The following is a 27,405-nucleotide window of genomic DNA, read 5'->3' as shown; positions in this document are numbered from 1 at the left end:
AAGTCAATGGAAAGAATCCATTGACATCATTGAGATTTGGACCCCATGCACAGATTTTTGAAGTATGCTCCCTTCTTCTGTAAAAATATGAAGCCTAGTACATTCAATATGAGCCAAATCTTGCTGTCCTTACTCTGTGTGATAGACCCAAGTCAGTTGGGAACATCAGAGTAGTAGAAGGGAGCCAGAGGAGAGGAAGTGCGTGCGTGGAACTGGAAGCAAGAGGCGTACAAGAAGCTGAGAGTGACAGGGTGTGCTGCTGGAGGACTGAGAAGTACAAGCGTTATCAGATATCAGGAGGAAGGTCCAGTGGTGAGGACAAAGAAGGTGTTGGGAGGATGCCATGGGGAAGTAGCTCAGGGAGTTTTAACTGTTGCACAACTGTACCAGGAGGCACTCTAGACAGCTGCAGTCCACAAGGCCCTGGGCTGGATCCCAGAGTAGAGGGCGGGCCCAAGTTCCCCCCAAACCTCCTAACTCCTGATCGAACACAGGAGGAATTGGCCTGAATTTTGGCTTCTACCAGAGAGGAAGGTCTCTGGGCTGTTTCCCAACCCACAGGGTGCATCTGTGAGGTGAGCAAATCCATCAGTAAGTGCAGGACCCACCAAGGTAGAGGAGGAACTCTGTCACATCTGTTAAATTCTTATGGGGTTAAATGGGCAATTTGCCTGAGTGAAGGCAAATTTGGTCCTTTAAGCAGGAAGAAGGTACACAAAAGCAGTCACTAGGCAGGTATTATAGATATATTTAGATCCAGATAACAACAAAAAGGATCCCAGAAACAGTTTCCTCGACAGATACAGAGTGTTACTGCTAACCACCACAATCATGCAAAGAATATAAAGACTAAATAGAGCCTCTTCAGCCTTTTCATATACCCACACACTAACAAGCCTCAGGACACATTCAGCACAAGTAGCAGTGATAGCCAAAAAGAGTCCATTGATACCACATGTCAAGTCTGTTGTCAGGACTGAAAAATGGCAGCTAACATATATCAGCAGGCCAGATCCAAGCTATAATGAAAATGATCTTTTTTAACAATGTGCTTTGAAACCCAAGAATATGGTCTACAGAGAAATCTTCAAAACGCACACATTTATCATGTTAGTTCCTATGGATGTAACCAAAGAGCATAATCTAACGTCTTATACTGTAACATGAGGGGGGGGGGGAACACCCAACCCCCTCCCCACCCCACCCCCAAAAAACAACAACATATGCAGTAAGAACACAACATGGAAAGATTGCTGGTTTTGAGTGTGTGTACTTATTTTTAAAGGCCAGATACAGCAATCCAGAATAACCATATATTTTCCAGTTCAATCACTCCATACCTCCCAGAGGCATTATATGCTTTTAGAACCATATTCTTATAAAATCTTTTCACTATAATTATTTGCCTTCACTATAGCGTTCTGCATAAGCATTTTACATTAAATTATGGCCAAGATTTTCAAAAGTGGGTGTCTAAAATTAAGCTCCTAAATCCATATATAGGTAGCTAATTATAAGTGATGAAATTTCCAAAATGTGCTGAGGACCCAATAGCTTCCCATTAAGTCAACGAGAATTGCTGGGTACACAGCCCCTGTGAAAATCACTAATTTAGGTATCTAAATACAGATTTAGAAATCTAACTTTAGGCAATGACTTCTGAAAACCTTGACCGTGACCTAAAATGTATATTCATTTAATACATGTAAAATTTGTGTGGACTACACTTGTATCAAATTATATTAATTAATGGAAAAGCAATCACATCCCCTTTTGAAATAAATTTTCCAAGCTGCAGAACTCACTGACACATTAAACTTTTCAGTACATTAGTTGCTATTAGGCTATTTTAAATTTCCTACATCAAATCACTCTTTTTGGAACTGCATTAGGACACCATTTGTTTTTGGTTATTAACTAGCTAGATCCTGTATTATTTGTCTGCATGCTTTCTCCAGGACATTCACTACCACTTACCTAACAATTTGTTCAGATGATCCTAGTAAATCAGCTTCTTAAAGGATTACTGGTAACATTTTTGACACAACCTTATTTTACTAGAACTTACAGTGACATGATCAGGATTAGTAGGCCTCCAAATTTGTCCTACTTTTTCTCGCTTATATCTGTTCACAAAGTCCATGTACGTACACGTTTTCTCGCTTATATCTGTTCACAAAGTCCATGTACGTACACGTTTTTCTTCTAATCAAATACTTTAATGTCTTTTTCTTTAATGAAAATCCACACACTACCAACTGAGCACCCAAAGAGAATCAAACCAGTGTGCACGACACCAGTGGTACCGTATCTTTTTAGTAACATATCTGGAAGATCCTCTCTCTAGTTTTCAGTTTTTATTTTTTCCCCTATAGGATGCATCAGCAGAACACCTACTTTTGCCGACTAAGTTTCTGTAACCAGTACATAATGATCTAATTTCTAGGCTTGCAGCTGTTTAGATTCCCAATCTAGCCACTACAAACTCAGCCAACATATTCAAAATTAGAACTGTAACCTTCAGCGATTGTTCTGTATGCACACATTACATATAGAGTCAACTTTCATGCTTGTGTTTGAAAAATTTAACCCCTAGAGATATTTTGCTAAATGTGATGCAAACAATCACACACATGTAGAATGGGTACTTAAAGCAAAAATACCAACACCCATAACACTGTTTTAAAAAAATACTGGCCATTTTTTCAAGTTACTAATTTCATTTTAAAATCCATCAATGAAATGCACTTTATTTATAATAGATTGTAATACTAAAGTCACCAAAAAGGCATGACAAATACAGTTTTATGAGAATTGGTGAGCAAAGATCTCAGGGCTCTTCGGTGTTGGACAAAGCAGTAATTTCCCTTAAAGTAGCTTTATTCAGGGGTGGTTATTTTTTTAAACACAAGACATCTCTACAACACAGGTTGGCAGTCTAACATTTTTGAAACACCGAGTACTGAAAGTTAGGGTTTTTAACCAATTTAAGCTGTACACACACTGCTTAGTTTGTGCAAGGGTTTGCCAAGGCTCACTCCCAGCCCCTGTAGGCTTGGCAATTCATAGCCCTGGTACCTTTGGGCTTGCTGCATCAGTTATGAAAGTAAAAAAATTGCTTGAGCCCTAGCACCTTTCATTACAAATTAAGCACTGATCTAGCAACATTTATTATTCTTTTTAGAGCCTTGCCTCGAAGAAGCCTGTGAGTATGTAAGAATCTTAGCTATCATTAACAACAACAAATACAAGATACGAGCCCTCACGGGAGAAGGGCAAAGCTGGAAAAAAGGAACCCTAAAAGCTCAAAAACCAGAAGGCAAATAAAAAGAACCTCCCATTGTATTATATTTTTAAATCATGATTTTTAAGCCAATCTCGGATAATTGGGGGCTTGCCTCATGATTTTTTGAGTGCTTGGCATTAGCACTAGTAAGGGAATTACCTGCTTTTCAAGGCCATTCAGGATCATAGATTATTAGGGTTGGAAGGGACCGCGAGATCATCTAGTCCAACCCCCTGCTCAATCCCCAAATCCCCCCCTCAAGGACTGAACTCACAAAACTGGATTTAGCAAGCCAATGCTCAAACCACTGAGCTATCCCTCTCCCAGGATATATCCCTATGAAAAAAATCAAGGACAAAGGTTATTGCTGGGAGACCTGGCACCATAAGACATTGTGTGGTAAGTCACAGGCACTGCTCGGAAACCAGGAAAGGTGAAATCTTGCCCCTTCCCCTATTGAAGTCAAGGGCAAACCCTGCATTGATCAGCACAGACAGAGACAGGCTCCCTCCAAGCGCTGGAGCTGGTCAAATGCTTGATGGGCAGCAGGGTCCTAACGCACCACCTTGGTGCAGGACTTTGGGCCCCAAAGGGCATCCCTTAATACAGGCCAGGTGGCCTGGGGACAGAGTCAGCTCAGCTCCCCTCCCCACTGATCCTTCGCATGGCCCTGTCAGCCCCCCGCGGATCAGAACCGAGCACCGCAGGAGCTATTTCCAGTGGGGACAGGCCAGGGAACATGCTTGGGCGGGGGCAGGAAGGAGGCTGTAGTGCGGGACATTGGGTCAATATCTATTCAGATGGAAGAGTACTTGCCTATGGAATAACCAATACCATATTTAGCAGCACCTACTGTAAGCTAGGCATTTGCTGGAGGTCTCCCCTGCGAGTCCTGAACCTGGCCAAACCATGCTAAGATTGCAAGAGCTGACAGGATGCCAGCCAAAGGTAGTATTGTTGTAGGCAGGCCAATTCCCATTTGAAAAGATTGTCTTCCAATTCCCACCCCCACCCCCCAGTTTGCCCACCCTAGAAATTCCACTAAACAATTTGCCTTGAGCAGAGATAACAGTGAGGTACTCTGGTTCTTTCTGAGTCTCACTTTGCCTAGTACAGAATCCCTGCACTTTCAGTCCCTGCAAATAGTCTCTCACCGCCTACCTGGGAGTGCAATTTAAAGGAAGTCTCTTTTTAGGAAACCGTAGTATCATTTTACCACTTGACTGCTGATAAACGAATGCCCTAGGTATACGTGGCGGCACATCTTTTGTGCTGCTGCACTTAACAGTTATGGCTCTGCATATTACTGATTTTATATCAACAGTACAGTCAAGGAGTTACAGGATAGACCCTTCACAGCAGGTTCTAACGCTATGAGATGATGATTTATACAAGAGTCCATTGCTTCAGAGAACTTGGGCTAGCAACACAGATTTCTCTCACTCTTGCTTTCTCTCTCTCTCTCTCTGTCCCACACACAGATGTTGGTGACCTTGTTGATCAGCATTAATTCAGACAGTCTGTATAGTGGAGTTGTTTTCCATGTCCAGGATTGGTCATGTGAGGATGTGAGTTAGAAGCAAAAAATTGGCATCAATTCCCTTCTCCCACCAGGCATAACGAACAAGGAGAATTAAAAAACCTGGGACCAAAAGTTAATCAATCATGTCTCTGACACTGAAAGATAATCAATCACCTAAAAGCCTTTGAAAAATGAGGCAGATTTACACCCAGTAGCTTTAGGGTTGCCAACCCTCAAAGATTGTCCTGGAATCTCCAGGAATTAAATATTAATCTTGAATTAAACCTTATGTCATGTGATAAAACCTGCAGGAATATATGCAGCCAAAACTGGCATCCCTGTGCCTTAAACCTGCAAGTCCCCTATTACTGTTTGGAGAGTGTTAAGTCTATTTCTTTCTGTGCCATGTTGTTGAAAGCTTCCCCTATTTGTATTTTCTCCTGTTCTGAAGTGATTCACAATAATAAAATAATAATACATTAATGACAGAAGACTCTGCTTTGGCAAAGCAGAAATGGTTTAATATGTGAATCACATTGAAAGCCTTTTATTTTAATTATCCTGCAGATGACAAATGACAAAGTATGACCTGCTTAATAATGAGGGGGAAATCGGGTAACTGAAGTCCTGGGTGATCTGCATGTTATGTTTGTTTATGGAATAAAAGCTAGAGCTGACATATTTACATAGCTGACCTGGACGATGTAAGACTGAAATGGCTCAGGAAGCCAGGATACAAGCTGTGGGGAAAAGCAAGAGCTAGTGCAGCGTGTGCGGGGGGCTGCAGGGACCCGAGCTGCCCCGGTCCCGACTGAGCGTCTGAAATCCCCGCCAGGCAGAGCAGGGTGAGCGGGGGAGCAGGCAGCGCAGAGGCTGCAGGGCAGGCAGGCAGGGGGTGACCCTGCAGCGGCACACAGCCGCCTCCACAAGCCTGCTGCTCCTCAGCCCCTCTCACTGCCGCCGTGCTGGGGGGCTGCGCTGCCGCCTCTTCTCCTCCCAGCAGAGCCCACCCTGCTGGGGCTCAGCTTAGCGAGCTGGGCAGCTGCAGGTGGGCAGGAGCCTCCTCCTCCTCACCGGGGAGCCAGGCAACTAGCCACCACTGCCTACAGCCCCGGAGAGAGTCAGGCTGGAAATTGGGGGGGGGTGCAGTGTGGAGCCAAGAGCCGGCTGCATGCAAAACCCGGCTCCGGACTCCCAGTGCTGGCTGCAGCAAGGCGCCGAGTTTGGGACATGTCCTCAGGGGTAGCGGCCACACCCCCTGCCAGCTACGCTACTGTCTGTGCCCCCCTAAAGGGGCACACGTGACAGATTGAAGACCTCTGTTCTAAGGTCTAGTTAACATACTAATTCTATGCACCTCTCTCCAGGGTCTTTTGAGGGCGAGACACCCGTTGGGAGAAGGTGTAACTGACAGGCTGTGTTCTGGAAGGGGTTCCTTGAAACAGTAGGACAGCCAGATTGCCTTTAAATACAGGTGGAGTCTTAAAGCTGGAACCTCCTTCCTGATACTACATAGTAGAAGAAAGGGTTGACCACCGGAATTTTCTCAAAAAATTACTTGAGCCGACAACCAGAAGATGTTTCTTGAATGATCAGAGAAGCTGTATTAGATCAAGGATAACATTTTCAGAAGCTCCCAAGTGATTTAGGAGCCTCAGTCCCATTTTCAAAAGTGACTGTGGCACTAAAGTCAGTGGGACTGAGGCACCTAAGTTATATTTGAAAATGAAGCTTAGGTGATTTTTAACATTTTATTCTAGATCTTCTATGGGACATAAGTACCTGTGCTCACTGTAGTTTAAAAAGAATTATTTGAAGTGGTTTTCCCATATATAAGTAATGTAGTTTTTCTGCAAAATATGTATATAGTTCCTCTCCTGAGTTCTCCCTCTCTGTTACTTATATTTTGCCTGTAGTCAGAAAATGTTATATTTCACAGACTCTTTCTTGTGACTACTGTTTGTCGTTTTGAGGGAAAATGTCCTGAAGGGGAACAACTCTAACATGACTGTCCTTCATACAGATGCTATTAAAGCTAGACTCAATAATGCTTAGACAGTTGTTGGGACCACTGCTTATGCCAGCCAATATCATCTCTCATTGTTCCCTTTATGCTCCCTCTAGCTGTATCCTGTACCACCTGTGTCTCTTATCTAGACTGAGAGTGTCCCTGCCCCAATCTCTTTGTTATATGTTTCTACAGTGCCTACCACAATGGACCCTGGTCTACAGGTGTTACTGCAATACAAAATCAATCAGTAAAAATAGAGAAATCAAGAAAGCAACCCTTAACTAAATACTTTCTGCAAGCCAAAACAAGGGGTTCATTTGGTGGTGCAGGCTGCACATAGATTGTAACTAGGGAACTATGTGAGTCAGGAAAAACAATCTGGGACAATTACATTTGCAAATAATGACCATATGTTGTTCCAACAATTAAATTTTTTTGATTACTGTTAAGCCAGCCTCAGAACAATCTCCAAAAACTGAGTAAGAACAGATTTTAGAAGGCATCATTCCAGATAAAATTAAGAAGGGATTATGAGTAATGAGACACAAAGGTGATTAAATCTAGAAATATAGGCATGCAGTTGCATTATTTTAAAATATTTCTGTTGCAATACTGCCTAAAAAGCCTCATATAGGTTGAGCCCCATTGTACCAAGCACTGTACCTATATTACAGTCCCTGCCTCGATGAGTTTACAGTCTAAAAGACAAGACATGGCAGATGCATGAGAAAAAACAAGCAGGCTGGAGAAGATGTGCTAATGAATAAATACAACAGGATGAGCACTATTCATAGCTGGTCAATAATAGTGGTTACAGTTTGCCACCTGCCCATCCTTACTGGGTTACTAGTTGGATAGGTGGGGTGGGGTTAGATTATGGAGAGATTTGAAAGTACAAGAAACTATTCACAAATTTAAATTGTTCTCCATGTGCACTGAAGGTGGGACAACTAGTAATGGGACTTAATCTGCAGCAAGGGAGATTTAGGCTAGTTATTAGGGAAAAAACTTTCTAACTAAGTTTAGCGAAGTACTGGAACATGTTACTAAGGTAGGATGTGGAACCTCTATTATGGCAGGTTTTTAAGAACAGGTTAGCCAAACACCTGTTGAGAGGGTCTAGGTTTACTTGGTCCTGATACAGCAAGGGGGAAATGGATTGGACAACCTCTTGAGGTCAGTCCAACCCTACATTTCTCTGATTTTATGAGGCTGTAATATACTCTCAGTTTTATGCACTTCTGTGCCTTTTCACAGACTCCTCATTAAAAGATGACTGACTGAAGAACAAAAACTGTTTTTTGGCTGAGTTAAAAAAGAACTTTCCACATGAGCCCATGAAATTTTGGTCCCAAAACAGGTTAGAGTGGAACTTCTATGACAACTTGGAAAATCTCTTCAGCGCAAATCTGTAAGAGTAAGTTACCATCACACCCAGGAGCATCTAATACAGGCTAGCACTTGTTAACAGATGCATACTTTCTGCTTGTTGACCACTTACTGGATTAAATGATGCATCAGCTACACAGAAGTGTTTGGGTTTAATTAAGGTCTAAAAAGTGCTCTGAGATCTTTGGATGAGAAGGTGTTGTAGAAGTATTATATCAGAAAGGAAATTAAGAATACAGCCTTGACATGTTAAGGATATTATCTGAACTTATACAGCAATGAAATTTTTAGCCTAGGGAGAGATTCTGGGCCAGATCATGCCCCTGAAATCCATGTATGGTGCTGATGGCTTCCAACTGCACATCCTCCACAACATACATGAAAGGAGGGGCATCAGTCACCTCCACTATCTGCTGTTTCATCACTTCGCAGGAGCCCTAGAATAGCCCTGGAGGAGAGGGTCTGAGATCAATGTGTTGGCTGGTCTACATACACACTCCCCTTTCTCCTCCTCAAATCCCATGGAGAAAAACTTCATAAAACTTAATACAGTCCCTGCTTTATTATACAGTCAAAGAAGGGATTCCAGATGCTGCTGTCAGCAGAGGAAGCAAGCAGAGCTTCACTTTCAGTGACTGGGGGAGGGGGGGGAGAAACACACAGAAGAGGCCTTGAAGCTGGCGTGAAGGCATCAGGCCTCCTCCACAGAGCCGACTCTGGTTTCCTGAGGGATCCACAGTGTTGGCTGAACAAAATTACTGAATATCTTTTGGTGATGGGCGGGGAAATCCTGCTTCTTTCCATAACAGAACAATGTGAGAAAGCTCAGCAAGTTTCCTTCTCCAGGGCCCGATCCTTAATTTATAGGGCTGTCAATCACAGTTAATTTACACAATTAACTCAAAAAATTAAATTGCAATTTAAAAAATTAATCATGATTAATCAGTTTTAATCACACTGTTAAAGAATAGAATACCAATTGAAATTTAAATATTTTTGATGTTTTTCTACATTTTCTTATTTATTGTATTCTGTGTTGTAACTGAAATCAAAGTGTATATTTTTATTACAAATATTTGAACTGTAAAAATGATAAATAGTATTTTTCAATTCACCTCATTCAAGTATTGTAGTACAATCTCTGTCATGAAAGTACAACTTACAAGTGTAGATTTTTTTGTTACATAACTGCACTCAAACACAGAACAATGTAAAACTTCAGAGCCTACAAGTCCACTCAGTCCTATTTCTTCAGTCAATCGCTAGACAAACAAGTGTGTTTACATTTATGGGAGATAATGCTGCCCTCTTATTTACCATGACACCAGAAAGTGAGAACAGGTGTTTGCATAGCACTTCTGTAGCCAACATTGCAATGTATTTATGTGTCAGATATGGTAAACATTCGTATGCCCCTTCATGCTTCGACCATCATTCCAGAGGACATACTTCCATGCTGATGATGCCTGTTTAAAAAAGGGGGTTAATTAAGTTTGTGACTGAACTCCTTGGGGGAGAATTGTATGTCCCCTGCTCTGTTTTACCTGCATTCTGCTATATATTTCATGTTATAGCAGTCTCGGATGATGACCCAGCACATGTTCTTAAAACAAAAACTTTCACTGCAGATTTGACAAAAATGCAAAGAAGATAACAATGTGATATTTCTAAAGATAGCTACAGCACTCAATCTAAGGTTTAAGAATCTGAAATGCCTTCCAAAATCTGAGAGGGACTGGGTGTGGAGCATGCTTTCAGAAGTCTTAAAAGAGCAACGCTCAGATGCAAAAAACTACAGAACCTGAACCACCAAAAATGAAAAATCAACCTTCTGCTGGTGGCATCTGATTCAGATAATGAAAATGAGTGTGTGATGGTCTGCTCCGCTTTGGATTGTTATCAAGCACAACCCGTCGTCAGCATGGACGCATGTCCCCTGAATAGGTGGTGGAAGCATGAAGAGAGATATGAATCTTTTGTGCATCTGAAACAAATATCTTGCGACACCAGCTACAACAGCATCATGAGAATGCCGGTTCTTGCTTTCAGGTGACATTGTAAACCTGAAAGCAGATAGTATTATCTCCTGCAAATGTAAACAAACTTCTCTGTGCAATTGTCTGAACAAGAACTAGGACTGAGTGGACTTTGTAGGCTCTAAAGTTTTATATTGTTTTATTTTTGAATGTAGTTATTTTTGTACATTATTCTATGTTTGTAAGTTCATCTTTCATGACAAAGATTGCCCTACAGACCTTGTATTAGATGAATTGAAAAATACTCTCTCGTTTTTATACAGTGCAAATACTTGTTATCAAAAATATAAAGTGAGCATTGTACACTTTGTAATTGAAATCAATATATTTGAAAACGTAGAAAACATCCAAAAATATTTAAATAAATGGTATTCTATTATTGTTTAACAGTATGATTAATGTTTTTAATCGTTTGACTGCCCTATTAATTTCTTTTCAGTAGCACCCATAACATACAAGATGCTTTCCAAACAGAAAAGGCGGCATGTCCCTGCCTAAAGGAGTTTACTTTTTGGCCATCCATCCTTGAGTTACCACAACATGCCTAAGAAGTTACTGACAGGATCATTAAATACTGGGTGATTTTATTGTGTATCATGTACACCTAGGGACAGTTTGAACCTCACTTTTGAGCTGTCAAGTGAGAGAGCCTCAACCACAGCTGAAAATTTATCTACTTTGTGATATAAGTCTAATTACATTTTCATTGAAGATCTTGATAAGCCTGGGCTGGAACCCTGAATCTGAACACTTCTAAACTCTGGGGAAAATTGCATCTAGATCTGAATATTATAGTGCAGCCCCCTAGGCACAGTAATAATCATAGTTAAGGCTGCTTAAGTGTTTTCACTTTAAATGGTCCTTTTCAGGGCCTTTACAGCTTCAAACTTGCACCTTCTTGGCTGAAATTTGGCAAGTTTGTTGTCAATTTGACAGCAAATAAGTTTGAAAAGCCTGATTACATTTGAGTTACAGCACACTTCCATTTATCCAAACGGCCTGGGGGACAGCCAAAGTGTTTGGAGAACCAGACATCTGAATATACAGAAGTGCTATTTTGAGCTGCAGTTTCATGGATGTAGAAATCCTAGTTATCTGAATCCAGTGTGTCCCCCAGATCTCTATATTAGTTAATTACTTGCTAATAGCTTCTCAATTAACAAACCTCTCAGAGTCGGTTAGCCCTAATAAACAGCTTTGTATTAATTAGCACTAATGTTAAGACAATAATTGAGAAGTTGTTAACTAACACTGGGCTAAAGGGAAGCATACTGTGGATTCTGATAACTACAATTTTTGAATAAATAGCTCTTGGAACGGGAAACTAGAGTGTAAATTATTTATATGCACTTTTGGTCCACCAGTGACCAGTGGAAAGCCGGTATAAATGACTCCCTCACTCTTATCTGAAAAAGCAAGAGAGATCTGTGTTCTGCAGCTGTTATAGCCTCCACACCTATTCTGAGAGATGTCCATCCAGAAAAACATTATCGTGGTCTACCATCTTTATATCAAAACCAACCATTTCTCATGAAGTTACTTACATTGTTTTCCTGGTTCTTGTTATTCTTAAGGAGCGTGATAACACAGTTATGAATGAAGAAAGCAAGCGTCAGGACCCCCGTGAGCTGAGGAAACTGAGTTCTAAACTCTAGGAAAACAAAAGAAAAGAAACATTTGTTTTTATATTTGCATCAGTGAAATAAACAATAGCTGCCAAAGTGACATTCAAAGTTTATTTCTAGATGTTAGGAATGTAGAAATTGCTATTCTGGATTAGTCCAGTCCATTTGGTTCAGTATCTTGTCTCAGACAGCAACCAGTTCCAGCTGCTTCAGCAGAAGGAGCAAAAACCTGCTCTCAGGGAAAGTTTCCTACTAATGCACAGTACTTAAAGGTCTTTTTATTCTATGATTTGAACAATAAACTTTTCTGCTTCTCAGCACTGCAGTTTATGGACATCCCAATGCCTTGATGGGGGAAACCAATTTTGGAGAGACTGCGCGTGTACCAGCAGGGGGAGGACGACAGGAAAAGCTGTTTGCTGTGTGATAGACTCTGGTGATGCTCTCTGGATTAGTCAACAAGAGTCAAACTCTGAGGAGGCTGCTGACCCTCACTTTAGGAGGACAAGAGACATCTGTTGCTGTTTACAAGAGGGGATTCAAATGATTGCTTACAAAATAAAGGATTAGGAAAGCCTCAAGATACCATCTCGACTGTCCTTTAAATGGGAGAATATTACTGGCACCAGCCAACCAATGTCTTTACCCCCCGAAAACAGCACTGCTGTTTTAGCACCATTCTCAGAAGTGTTCCATCCAGTAGACAGTAGTTCTGGGAATGCTACTACTAGGCCAGGCGTGCGCATTTCCTTATGCTAGAACATCATTAAGCACCATTTTGGCAGGTAGTACCAAAGTACTAGCAAACAGATAGCTGGTCTAAAGTAATAGAGCACTTTTGCATCTCTAGGGTGTTATGCTGGTTTCACTGTCTTTCCTTAATATCTTATTAGTAGTGAAGCAGTACCAATGCTAACTGAAAGAGGGAAAAAAGGTCTCACTTTAGGCTTAGTTCCCACTACTGTAATCCTAACATAAATCACACTGGCAGATTCAAAATCACTCATTACTCTATGCTGTATCCTTCCCACCATAGTGACATCAGTTGAAGCTATGCTGTATATATCATAGATGCAAGTTTTACATACATAAGTCTGGCTATATCTTTGGCATACTGGTCTTCTTGCAGACAGAATTAGCACTATGCATTGCTGTAAATCAATCTATGCCAAGGCTGCTCAATAGAACATTGGGTCTGAACCTCACGTGCACTTGAAACCAGTTTAGTTTCACATGACTGCTGGTTAGCAGCCCTGGGGTATGTTTGTTTAAGTTTTGTTCACATCCAGACTATTCAGCAAGCTTGGAGATTAATTTTTTTCTACCTGTTTGGATATTCATAAATACTCTGAACATTCTGAGATAGTTTGCTGGTGCAATTCAAATATCAAGGAACGTTTTCAGACAAAGGTCAGTTTGGGGTTTCTCAAAGAGAGGGGGCAGAAGGGCTGTATTTTAGCTGAGCTCCCTGATACAACTGGATACATCATACATGTTTTTAACCCTAGCCTCTCAGGATATGTCTATACTACCCGCTGGATCAGCGGGCAGCGATCAATCCAGCGGGGGTCAATTTATCACATCTAGTTGACCCCTGAGTGCTCTCCCATCGACTCCTGTACTTCACCGCCGCGAGACACACAGGCAGAGTCGACGGGGGAGCAGCAACAGTCAACTCCCCACAGTGAAGACACCGCAGTGAGTAGATCTAGGTACGTCAACTTCAGCTACGTTATTCATGTAGCTGAAGTTGCTTAACTTAGATCGATCCCCCGCTCTAGCGTAGACCAGGCCTGAGACTGTCAAGAAGCAGCCAACAGTAGCACTTCATCATTCTTAATTTCGTTAGCTATCTGGAAACCATCTACTGCTGGAAACCAACCAACCATTAACTGGAAACCAAATTATTTTAGGACTCATTTTAATCACACCTATTACTATAGGATTTTGGCAAGGGAAAAGCTCCCAGGATCCAAGACTTAACTTCTGGATGTGTGGATAGCAGTCCACTTTACCTATACAAGTCATGCATCAGAGCAGAGAATCTTTTTGTCTCATTAGCTGACTCTGAGTGGCCCAGACTACCAAGTTACTCTGAATGCCATCTGTCAGTGGAAATAATGCCATACCATCAGAGGTATGTCATTATTATAGAGGTCATAAGAACATAAGAACGGCCATACCGGGTCAGACTAAAGGTCCATCTAGCCCAGTATCTGTCTACCGACAGTGGCCAATGCCAGGTGCCCCAGAGGGAGTGACCCAACAGGCAATGATCAAGTGATCTCTCTCCTGTCATCCATCTCCATCCTCTGATGAACAGAGGCTAGGGACACCATTCTTTACCCTTCCTGGCTAATAGCCATTTATGGACTTGCCACCATGAATTTATCCAGTTCCCTTTTAAACAATGTTATAGTCCAAGCCTTCACAACCTTCTCAAGTAAGGAGTTCCACAAGTTGACTGTGCGCTGTGCGAAGAACTTCCTTTTATTTGTTTTAAACCTGCTACCTATTAATTTCATTTGGTGACCCCTAGTTCTTGTATTATGGGAATAAGTAAATAACTTTTCCTTATCCACTTTCTCCACATCACTCATGATTTTATATACTTCTATCATATCCCCCCTTAGTCTCCTCTTTTCCAAGCTGAAGAGGCCTAGCCTCTTTAATCTTACGTCGTATGGGACCCTCCCCAAATCCCTAATCATTTTAGTTGCCCTTTTCTAGTGCTAGAATATCTTTTTTGATGTGAGGAGACCACATCTGTACACAGTATTCGAGATGTGGGCATACCATGGATTTATATAAGGGCAATAATATATTCTCAGTCTTATTCTCTATCCCCTTTTTAATGATTCCTAACATCTAGTTTGCTTTTTTGACCGCCTCTGCACACTGCGTGGACATCTTCAGAGAACTATCCACGATGACGCCAAGATCTTTTTCCTGACTCGTTGTAGCTAAATAAGCCCCCATCATATTGTATGTATAGTTGGGGTTATTTTTTCCAATGTGCATTACTTTACATTTATCCACATGAAATTTCATTTGCCATTTTGTTGCCCAATCACTTAGTTTTGCGAGATCTTTTTGAAGTTCTTCACAATCTGCTTTGGTCTTAACTATCTTGAGTAGTTTAGTATCATCTGCAAACTTTGCCACCTCACTGTTTACCCCTTTCTCCAGATCATTTATGAATAAATTGAATAGGATTGGTCCTAGGACTGACCCTTGGGGAACACCACTAGTTACCCCTCTCCATTCTGAGAATTTACCATTAATTCCTACCCTTTGTTCCCTGTCTTTTAGCCAGTTCTCAATCCATGAAAGGACCTTCCCTTTTATCCCATGACAGCTTAATTTACGTAAGAGCCTTTTGTGAGGGACCTTGTCAAAGGCTTTCTGGAAATCTAAGTACACTATGTCCACTGGATCCCCCTTGTCCACATATTTGTTGACCCCTTCAAAGAACTCTAATAGATTAGTAAGACAGGATTTCCCTTTACAGAAACCATGTTGACTATTGCTCAACAGTTTGTTGGTCTATGTGTCTGACAATTTTATTCTTAACTATTGTTTCGACTAATTTGCCCGGTACCGACATTAGACTTACAGGTCTGTAATTGCCGGGATCACCTCTAGAGCCCTTTCTAAATATTGGCGTTACATTAGCTAACTTCCAGTCATGGGGTACTGAAGCCGATTTAAAGGACAGGTTACAAACTTTAGTTAATAGTTCCGTAACTTCATATTTGAGTTCTTTCAGAACTCTTGGGTGAATGCCATCTGGTCCCGGTGACTTGTTAATGTTGAGTTTATCAATTAATTGCAAAACCTCCTCTAGCGACACTTCAATCTGTGACAATTCCTCAGATTTGTCACCTACAAAAGCCAGTTCAGGTTTGGGAATCTCCCTAACATCCTCATGAAGACTGAAGCAAAAAATCCATTTAGTTTCTCCGCAATGACTTTATCATCTTTAAGCGCACCTTTTGTATTTCGATTGTCAAGGGGCCCCACTGGTTGTTTAGCAGGCTTCCTGCTTCTGATGTACTTAAAAAACATTTTGTTATTACTTTTGAAGTTTTTGGCTAGCCGTTCTTCAAACTCCTCTTTGGCTTTTCTTATTACACTCTTGCACTTAAGCTGGCAGGGTTTGTGCTCCTTTCTATTTGCCTCACTAGGATTTGACTTCCACTTTTTAAAGGTCAGGCATCAAATGCTTTGAGTGGAAATTGTTACAACAAATAAAACTAACTGGCTTGTCCCTAAAATACTCCTCTTCATTCCCAGTCTTCTCCCTCGGCTGCATTTAGAGAGAAGGTTAGATAGCACTGACATGACGCTTTGTGTGTTGATGATCTCAGAATCTCGAGATCACTAGCCCAGCAGGATCCTTAGGGACCTACCAATCACATTCTTGCACCTTATACACCCTAAAGGCATATGTTCTGGTCTTGTGTACAGCTGTACCCAGCAAGAATTTACTGCCTTTGAGATGATGAGTGTTGCAACCAGAAACAAAAGTTATTTTGGCTGAGATAAAGGAACTACTTTATCCATATTCCCCCTTGTTGCCTAGTACTGAGGTCCTCTTTCCAAGAACAGGCACCACTGACCTCCATTCATGAAAACATTAAAAGAACAAAAATCAGAGGCTAGGTACTAGCTGGAAAACTGATTTTAAAGCAGTATTCTTAGCCAAGAATACACAGAACACACTAGCCAGTCTGTCTAGTTTCTCACCATCTACACCAGTGCAATTTGAGTTTAACAAAATTAAATCCACACACAACCCTCCCTCCTCCCACAAAAAACACCACCACACAACTGTGGCTGTGTAATACCTACATAATACTTTTCGGTGGTAGAGAAGTATATTCAGATAATGTCTCGGTCTTATTTCAGCTTTCTTTGCAAGACTCATCACCTCCAGCAATGAGTTAGCTAACATAGCTGGAAAAACATTCCCGAGAACTTTGCAGCAAATTTCATGGAAATACAGCCTGTGGTGCCAAGCTGTCGTTCATGGTAATGGCAAACATTTATTTCCTCATGTTACAGTAAAATAAATATAGTGATTTTATTTGCTTTTACTGACAAGTATGTATTTTTTAGAAGCATTTGCCTATTTATTAATCCCCCTCTATGCAGAGTGTCTAGCTACAGATTAATAAATTGGTTCACTAGCTCTGGGCCTGTTGAGTGCTAGATGCCCAATAACCTAGAGTTACAACAACAAAAAGACTCCCACTTCCACCTGTAGCTGCCCAAGAGACATCACCCCAGCCAGAGATAGGCCAAGCTACACACACAAATTGCACAGGCCATAGAACTTGCCCAGAATAACTTCTAGAGCAGATCTTTTAGTAAATACAGCCAATCGTGATTTAAAAACCTGACAGTGATGGAGAATCAACCACAACTGTTGGTAAAATTGTTCTAATGAATGAATTACTCACTGTTAAAAATGTACGCCTTATTACCAACTTGAACTGTCTTATTTCAGCCATTGGATTACGTGATATCCTTTCTCTGCTAGTCTGAAAATCCGCAATAGCAAATATTTGTTCCCATTGTAGGTACTTCTACACTGTAATCAAGTCATACCTTCTCTTTGTTAAACTAAATTGATAGAGAACCTGGAGTCTAATCACTATAAGGAAGGTTTTCTAATCCTTTAATAATTCTTGTGGCTCTTCTCTAAACCCTCTCCAATTTTATCAACCTTCTTCTTGATTCATGGACACCTGTAGTGGTGCCTTCTCTCGGCCCCTCCACAAATGCAGTCAGAGACCAACTGAAGTGCAGCACCTGTGTCTTTTTATTGTTTGTGTCCGTTCCCACCACCTATTACTTACAGATATCAACACTCTGGGAGACTACTAACTAGAGCCCACACTCCTCCCTTTCCTGTCTCCCCTTGTTTCCTGTCTCTCAGCCAGCTTTACAGGGCAGGCTGGCTACCCAGGCCTGCAGGTGGATCATCCACTCTGGTAATTAGGGCATGGTCCTTCAGTCAGCCCAACTAATAGCCCTGTTCCAGAGGAAGAAGGGTAACAGGGGCCTGGCGTGTTTCTCCTAGCCAACACCCTGTTACAACACCTGAACTGGACACAATATTTCAGCAGTAGTCACACCAACGCCAAATACTATCTACTATTACCTGATATTTCCCTGTTTATGCAACCATGATTGCATTAGCCCTTTTGGCCACAGCATTGCACAGGGAGCTCATGTTCAGTTGACTGTTCACCACGACCCAAAAATGTTGTTCAAAGTCACTGCTTTCCAGGAGAGAGAGCCCCCCTTCTGTAAATATGGCCTACATTTCCCCCCCCCCCGGATGTATACATTTAGCCATATTAAATGCATTGTGTTTGCTTGCATTCAGCTTATGAAGCGATCCAGATAGCTCTGTATTACTGACCTGTCTTCATTATTTACCACTTCCTCAATTTATGGATCAAGTAAAAACTTTCAGCGACATTTTCACGTTTTCTTCCAGGTCATTGATAAAAATGTTAAATAGCATAAGGACAAGAACAGATCCCTGAGGGAGCCTACTAGAAACACACTTGCTCGAAGATGATTCCCCATTTGCAGTTACATTTTGAGACCTATCGGCCAACTTTTAATCCATTTAATATATGGCAGGCTAGTTTTATACTGTTCTAGTTTTTTTAATCAAATGTCATGTGGTATCAAGTCAAATGCCTTGTAGAAGTCTAAGTATATTACATCAGCAAGGTTAGCTTTATCAATGAAACTTGAGATTACAAAACAGATCAAGTTAGTTTGACAGGATCTGTTTTCCATACAGTTATGTTAATTGGCAACAAATAATTAAAGGAGGGTAATGTAATTATTAATTGCTTCCTATATCAACCATTCTAGTATCTTGCCAGGGAACTATCAGAGACTGTCAAGCCTATAATTAACCAGGTCGTCCCATTTATGCTTTTTAAATATTGGCAAAACATTAGTTTTCTATCAGACTTCTGGAACTCCCCAGTGTTCCAAGACTTATTGACAAAACATAAATGGTCCAGAGAGATCTTCAGCAATTCTTTTAAAACCCTTGGACACAAATTCTCTGGACCTGCTGATTTCAAAATGTCTATCTTTAGTAGCTGCTGTTTTTTCATTCCCCTAGTTTCTCAGGAGAATGTAAGGATATAATCATCATATGTTGATTTTCCAAATACAGAACAGAAATATTTATTGAACGCTTCTACCTTTTCTGCAATATTATTGATAATTCTCTAACTTCCATCTAGTAATGGACCAATATCATTGTTAATTATTTTTGTTCCTAACATAATTAAGCACTTCTTATTGTCCATAACTCTGCTGGCCATAGATCTCTCCATGCTTCCCTTACCAATTTTCTACAATTCCTAGCTTCTAAAATTTATATTCATTATTATCAGTTTCCCCTTTCTCCCATCTGTGCTATATTTTTTATAGTTGCCCTCACTTCCCCTCTACACCAGGTGTGGCGGTTTTTTGTTTGTTTTAAAAAACACACACAATAGTCTTCTTCCTCGATTGTGGCTTTTTGACTGATCTCTAACTGATCCTAATCAAAGTCCTAATGGAGGAAGTGAGTGACACTCTGTGGCAATGGTAGACATTTAACTTCACTGATTAGACAGATTCCACCACTGCCCATCATTTGCGGAACTATCCACCTTCTAGTCCTATTTTACTATATCCATTTAAAATTTCTTCACATATTTAATTATCCTAGTTGTCCTCTTCAGGTCATCGTTCTCTGTCGTAACAATAGCCAGTGTCACGTTTATAAAGTTGTTGTAACTTGTATCATGACTGGGAAACCTACATATTTTTCTTTCTTCTGAAAAGCAGCACATTAGAAGATGGAAACTCACAAGGGAAACCAAATGTACCAGATGGATGAATGTCCCTGAGCTTCACATTATGCTTAAGTCAATAATAAAGCATTAATGAAGGGCAAAATTACTCCCCCATTCCCAGACGAAGTCAGAACGATCTAATTAGATACTATAGGCATACATCTCTTCAGAGCTCCAATATAATGCTGCCTCTTGTAAAGAGAGGGATGACCTTAGTATCTCTTCCCAAGTCTTCCACAAGAAAGAAAAGCAACAGAAGTTGTTTTTCTCCACTAGAATCTTTTCTCTTACGATTATTCTCCTACTCCATTCATCTGGTGACAATAAGTTCTTGTGTTTGTGACACCTTATATATTGAACTGTAATATCCCTTAAACAACTGGCAACCAATTCTGCCAAGAAGAGACAGAGAAAGGTATAAGCCAGTTAAAGTTTAAAAATATGCCAGAGTTTAAAACTACAGGGCTAAATTATGGGTTGAGGACCACGAGAAAGTGGGGAGTAGGTGTGAGGTGCACTTGGACACATGGTGATGGGTACCACAGAAAAACTTAGTGGAGTACTTGCTATACTTTATAAATCAGTCTATCTTAGGTTTGTCTATAATGAGCACTACTTTAATAATGAAGCATGGAAAAAGGTGCCAGCACACAGGAGTGATGGGATCATGGCCTCACCTTGCCTATCCACAGACAAGTTTTCTCTGAACTGGTGCATAGTGGAGATACCAGGCAATAACTAGCCTTCAACCCCTGTGTTTCTGGATCCCAGGCAATGTTATTACTACTATCTCCTGCGAAGGAGATCTGGGAAGGAGGAAGAAAGGGGTTTCCTGTACCTTTGTCACTCAACCTTCAGAAGGCACTAATAAGCACACTTACTTACCTATTCTACTTCAAGGGGATGTTGGGAGGATAAAAATGAAGGTTTATAAAGTGCTTTAAAGATTAAAAGCACAATATACATGCTTAAAATTAATCAATGTTTAATTTTAGCTAACTTACCTGGTACAAAAAATTCATTAGCTGTAAACCAGTTGAATTCTAAATGGAATCCCAGATGTGCAGCCTTCAGAGTAACAAGAAAAACTAAGTAGACAACTGAAACAGTACCTACACACAAAGGAGACAATCATCCATCATCATCAGGATAAATTGTGACAGAAAAATTATTTATGCTCCATTCCACATTGGCCCACCTCTAGTTAGTTGCCACCAGCCCAAAGAAATTGGAGTGCTAGTTGTCCTGAAGACCACAGGACAATCCCAATTTTTAAACACTAGTTCTGTGATCCCAAATTACCTTTTTTTTCCTTGTAAAGAGAGAGAGCGTGTGCAAGAGAGAGCTGCTGCGCTACATCCATTTATTTAAAATTTTAATGGAGTCTAGTTCCCTCGATAGGTGCTGGATTAATAACCCAGGAAACTAATGTCCCCAATTATCCACAGCACTGGTTGAGCATGGGCAGCAGAAGAATGAGATTCCCAACCAACTTCCTCCAGCGTACCTGCAGGGACTATCACTAGTAGTGCAAAGTAGCTTCCTCCAGACCCATTTAGTTGTTGGCCTTTTGGGTGAAATAATTCACCAAGATGCCAATTAATGCAAACTGCAACTGTGAACTCTCCAGTAAGACCAGGATTGACACTAGCTGCAGTTACCTTTGGTCACTTCAGACTTATACTTCATCTGAGCTAGCAACCTAGTCATGACAGGACCCATTTTTTTAATTATATCGCTCCCAGGAGTCATACAATATCCACAAATTACGCTCCCACAGGGACACAGAGGATCACATATAAAGTCACAGATGGGTAACAATACTAAGTCTATACAGTCTTAGTCTGACTACAACTGCATGAGAGAGTGTGCTGTTCTGGCCCCTGCGGTTTAAGAATAGAGGGAAAGAAACCCAGAAAATTCTTCAGAGACTGAAAGATAATCTGTCCATTTATTTGAATGCTATAAAATTGGGATGTACCCTGACGCTACAATGATAAGCATCAGAGAAAAGCTTATAAATATATGTAGGGGGAAGTGCAGGATTTATATGCCATATATACTTGACCAGAAGCCCGTTCGTTTATAAGCCACCCCCCCCGCCAAGATGGATAAGTAAAAATGGAAAATTTTTATGACCCGTTCATAAGACGACCCTATAATTCAGGGGTCAGCAAACTGGCTCTCGGGCCATCAGGGTAAGCCGCAGGTGGGCCGAAATGGTTTGTTTCCCTCGAGTGCAGGCACGGAGGTAAACCTAAGTAAACAAAGTGTCCTGGCACACCAGCTGCTTACCCTGACTGGCTGGGACAGCAACTGGTGGGGAAATTTTTTTGGGGGGGAGAAGAATCTGAGAGTCGGGGGGTAACCCGTGACCACCCCTCACATGACCCCATCCCTAGCCTGGGACCTCCTGAGACCACCCCCCATTTGACCCCACTCCTAGCCCGGGACCCCTACACTCTCCCCATCCCATCCCACCCTTATCTGGGGAGGGCCAGGGGAGAATGTCTCCGACGTGGCTGGAGTTGCTCTGGCAGGCTGGGCGGCGTGGTCGCAATGTGCTCCGGTGGGCTGCGGCTGGATGGCGTGACCACAGCCCCAGCGCTGCAGGTGCTTTGGAGGCTGGGGGCGAGAGCAGCATGGCCAGAATCTGGCCCCACCTCTTCCCTTTTGTATCTGCTGGCTGTGCTGCCTCTCCTTGCTCCCTCTGCTGGGCGGAGAGGCTACGTCCCACCTCTCCCTCTCTATACTTGTTCATAAGCCGACCCCCTTCTCTGGTGCTTCCCTTTTTTATTAAAAAAATTCAGCTTATGAATGAGTATACACGAACAGTTTAGAAAAACAGGCTAGGAGGGAAAGACAGGATTTCAGTTGAAAACTATCTTCAGGGTAACAAAATAAATGAAGGGAATTATTCATTCACTGAATATAAATAACAAGTTAAGGAATGAAATACGGAAAAAAGTTCTGAACATGAAGATCAATTTAAAGCTAACATGCTGCACAATCTCCTAGTGTTCTAAACTGGCCTAGGTTTCTATATGTCTAAAGACAAAAAAAAACAAAAAACAAACCAAAAAAACCCCTGTCAACTTGCTGACTTAAATATTCAAAAATTAAAATCCACAGTAACAATTTTCTTCAGCCTTAGCTTGCAGCTCTCCTTGGGGCTTAAAAATAAAGCCAAGACTGAAAGGCAGATGCACTATACCATAAATTATTATACATAATGCTTTATAAGCCATTTCAGTTTTTAGTATTCTATATGGTATTAGTTTTTAATTGTTAATTGACAATGAGATAATGGAAAACTATTTTCAGGCATGAACACAAGGGAGGGTTGAGATTCTGCAGAATGCTGTTGTGCTGATATTATTTTCTATGTAAAACGCTAATAAGAACAGTGTATATTTAACCACTTCATATTTACCCTAAATACAATGAAACCTATTTAAAAGAGTTACCCAAGGGAGCAGCAATACCCAACTCCCTTGCAGAGGCTGATCATTCTCTAAAGGTCAAACAAAACAGTACTGGAAACCTTGGAGATATTTCAAAGAGTTTGCTAAAGAGAAGGAGTTAGCCACCGGAGGTGGGGTCATTACTACACGTTTCACTGTATTTGCTACATATTTTACCAATAATAAACAAACAATCTAGAAATGTTATTACCTACCTAGGATGTTAAACTTGGCAAAGAAAGAGGGAGACTTAAGATTTAGAAGGGGCAGAACAACAACAATCAGATAAAATGGTACAGTTCGTGATTTGCTCCACCACTGCTCAAACAGCTCAAAACCTGTGGTGTTGTGGACAAATGGCAACAGCCCACTTTTGTTGACCCGTTGATCCTCATTGGCAGTACCTGGACAGATGACTGAAAGAACAAATAACAGAGCTTTGTTTATACAAAAGCTATGCAATGAATCAACAAATTCAGTACTTAATCTCCAAGGAAGTAAAGTTTACCACTGGGAGCCTAGGAGCATTCAGAAGCAGGACTCTGGCAGCTCAGCTGCTGCTCCTCTGCTTGCCTCCATCCATTAGGGCCCACCACTAAGGCTACATTATGCATGGAGCTGGAGGTGTGATTCCCAGCTTGAACAGAACATATTTGTGCTACGGCACTAAAAAGAGTAGTGTAGCCCCTACAGCATGTGCAGCGGCACACAGTGGCACTGGTTAACTGCCCTGAGCCTAAACCCACTAGATTTCACAGGGCTGTATTTGGAGCAGTTGGCCTGTGCCACCACTGACCATGCTATCATGGCTACACTACTATTTTTAGCATACTGGCTTGATGAGAACTACCATGAGCATGTCTGTCTGAGCTGGGAATCATTCCTCAGCTCCAAGTGCAGACATAGCCTAAGTTGTCACTGCTGGGCCATATCCAGTTCTCCCTGCACTCTCAGCTGGTACCTCCTTCACCTCAGCACTGAATGCAGAGACTTGACATAACTTAACAGCTGAATGTGAGGATAGGCAATACCAACAAGGCCTGCAGTCTCAGGTGACTGCTGCACAGGATCAACATCCAGGGGCATGGATGCAGGAAATGCATGCATAGCTGTCTGTATGCAGGAGTGTGTGCATGTAGCTGTGTTTACTCCATTGTGCATACATGTGTGCCTGTCTATGTCTGAGCAGCTTGCCTGTGCTGCAGTGCATGTACACATAGCAGTGTCTGCAAAGCTGCCTCTGTGCATATAAGCAAATGCATGGCTGAATGAATGTCTGAGTGCACAAGTGAACATATCTGGCTGTGCGTGTAAATGGGTGCATAGGTGCCTGCATTAACAGTAGTGCACACATGATTTTGTGCACATCAAGAGAATAAATACAATCAGTGGCTGTTCTAAAACACTTGAATTAACATAAGTTACAGTGTCATATTGTTGGTGTACCAACCACAGCCACCAAACATTAGGGAGGATGAGACTCCTAGAATAGAAGGCCCTTAAAATGTAAACATTTTAACTTATGGTGTGTACTTGGGGCTTTTTGTGGAAAAACGTAAACAGCAATTCCTGTCTTATATGCTGAAATATGACCCTGTCCTAATGTTCTCCTAGTCTCCATTTACACCTTTGTACTGCATAATGCTTTATATCCTGTTAATCTCTTCCTCCCATGCTGGCAGCATGCCTGCCAGGTTACAATAACCTAAAGACAAAACTCTAGACAGTGTTTTGACTTTTCTGAAATTTAAAGCGACAGTAATTTTAATTACTGTTTTCTAATTGGTTTTCTCTCCATTGTTTCACAAACCCTTGAAAAATGCTTTGTCACTACGGATTTGACCCCTTTCTGTTTAGCAGAGAAGTGTTCAGGGCTGCCAAGTGACATTCAAGCATCTGACAGCCCTGTCCTGCCTGTCTTCAGAAGCTGCAGTTGCATCTTTTGTTCGCTGGAGAAGATTGTGGTACATGGCTTCAGGCAGCTGGACAGAATGTCTGCTTCTCCTCTGACTGCACCTCCTGCTGGATCTGAATGGGGAAAGGTGTGGCAATACTGAGAGAAAGTGCAGGAGCAACCAGGGTGGCAGCAATAGTAGTGAGTAACCTGACTGGAGGGAACAGTAGGTGACAGAGCCCCGAAGTGCCTCAGACACTTCCCAGATTGACTCCCCAAGACGTTCCTCCCCAGAGACACTCCAGCCACCAGTTTCCCAGAGAGACCCCAGTTCCCACCACATGCTTAGTCTGAACAGCAGAACAGGGTGTTGATTGACTCCCTCACTTCACACGAATCTGCCTCAGATATCTCCAGGAAACTCTCATGGAGATACTGAGCAATCTGCTGCCACAGGTTCTTCAGCAGAGCTGCTTTGTTTCTTGCCCCATTAAGGGTAACTTTCCCGCACCACTCTGCCGTCACTGTGGGGTGGAACCATTGCTGCACATATGCAAGTCACATAAGGGCCATGGCAGAAGCTGCAGTCTTGGAGAAGCCCCTCCCTTGATTCCCTACTCATTCTCAGCAGCGAGATATCTTCCCTAATGAACACAGCCTGTGGAAAATGTGGGGACAGTAATGATTATAAGGCCCCCCCTCTACAGTGCTGGCTCTCCCCAAGAGTGACGTGCCCAGTGTACAGAACATTCCTGGATTTCCCCTGCCCCTGCGGTTACTCACCATTTTGGGGGTCTTAGGGCTCATGTGTGCTTGGCTGGGGTCAGCCAGTTAGTGACAGGTATGTGAATAGTGGCTGTGTTTTAAAATCAGTGGTCTGCACGTTGAAACCAATCCTGCTTCTGTAAAATGTTGCATTTTGGCTTCACAGATGGGACCTTGGGAGCGCAGCCTCCCTCTTTGTTATCACCGGCTGAACAGCCGAGCAGAATTAGAAAGTGGCCACAAAGAACTAAAGAGACTTTCTATGTGAGGTCATGATGCACTCTGTGGCCAAAAAACAAGAATTGAAGGAGTGGTGGGACAGTGAGAGGAGAATGTGAAGTGTCAGAATGAAGCCATTGAGTGGCTCTTACACGTTATGGAGCACCAAGTGGACATGCTCCAGGCGTTACTAGCACTGCAAACTGATGAGCTCTGTGCCTGCCCTCCCCCGCAGCCGCTGTCACGAAAACCTCTCATGCCCCCTCCCCCACACACTGCCCACACACTCTTAACCTCCTGGCTACAATCTGTACTGGTTGCATTCCACTTTTACCCCGTACTCCCAGTGCCCACTGCACTGTACTTCAAAAGGACAAGGCTGCATATGATACCTGGACATACACACATCTTTAACCATCCCGGGACCCCACCTCCCCCATCCCCCTCAGTGCTGATGTCCTTTTTTTGTTTGTCTTTCTCTCCTCCAGTTGTGGTTTAAATACAATAATTATTTAGGTTTGAAGGCAACCTTTATTCCATTAATTGAAAGCAAACAGAGCCCTGCAAAGCAACAGGCAATTTTCTTACACCTTCATAGTGCATCATCTGCACCAATCACAATTACTCCTCGCATTACAAGCACTGCACTCCTGAGCATAGCAACAAACATTAGTAGCTTTCAGCTTCAAATTGCTGCCTCAAGGCATCCATGATCCTTATGGCCTCACACTGAGCCCCTCTAATAACCTTGGTCTCTGGTTGTTCAAATTCAGCCTCCAGGTGCTGGGCCACAGCGGCCTATCCCGAGTGCAGCTTTCACCCTTCCCTTCACAAATATTATGGAGCATACAGCACCCAGCTATAAACATAGAAATATTGTCATCATCCAGGTCCAGCCTCTCACATAGGTAGAGCCACTGGGCATTTAAATGGCCAAAATTACACTCAGTCATTCTGTACTTGCTCAGCCTGTTGTCGAACCGCTCCTTACTGCTGTCAAAGTGCCATGTGTATGGCTTCATAAACCACAGCATTAAGAGGTAGGCAGGGTCTCCCAGGATCCCAGTGGGAATTTCAACTTCTTCTACGGTGATCTTCTGGTCCGGGAAGAAAGTCCCTGCTTGCAGCTTCCTGAACAGGCCGAAAGAGGTGTGCGTCATGCACCTTTCCGGGCCAGCCTGTGTTAATGTCCTTGAAATGCCCACAGTGATCCACAAGTGCCTGGAGAACTATTGAGAAATACCCCTTGTGATTAATGTATTTGGTGGCTAGGTGGTCTGGTGGCAGAATTGGAATATGCACGCAATCTAT

The 27,405-nt window shown here is 42.0% G+C and overlaps 1 protein-coding gene across 10 annotated transcripts in view; it reads right to left on the bottom strand.

Moving 5' to 3' along the window:
- The window catches only part of SLC38A9 (solute carrier family 38 member 9), a 76,569-nt gene that overhangs the window by 17,682 nt on the left and 31,482 nt on the right, over nt 1-27,405 (bottom strand). For all 10 annotated transcript variants that reach the window (XM_030566473.1, XM_030566470.1, XM_030566468.1 and 7 more), the window contains 3 exons: nt 23,432-23,632; nt 20,757-20,864; nt 11,789-11,895 (listed from right to left, as the gene is read on the bottom strand). In XM_030566473.1, the coding sequence (XP_030422333.1) occupies nt 11,789-11,895; nt 20,757-20,864; nt 23,432-23,632 (416 nt within the window). The remainder of the gene's footprint in view (nt 1-11,788; nt 11,896-20,756; nt 20,865-23,431; nt 23,633-27,405) is intronic.

The sequence above is a fragment of the Gopherus evgoodei genome, chromosome 6 (assembly GCF_007399415.2).
Source record: "Gopherus evgoodei ecotype Sinaloan lineage chromosome 6, rGopEvg1_v1.p, whole genome shotgun sequence".
In the NCBI taxonomy this organism is placed as follows: Eukaryota; Metazoa; Chordata; order Testudines; family Testudinidae; genus Gopherus; species Gopherus evgoodei.
The sequence above is the reverse complement of the archived record's forward strand: the minus strand, read 5'-3'. Positions and strand labels throughout refer to the sequence as shown.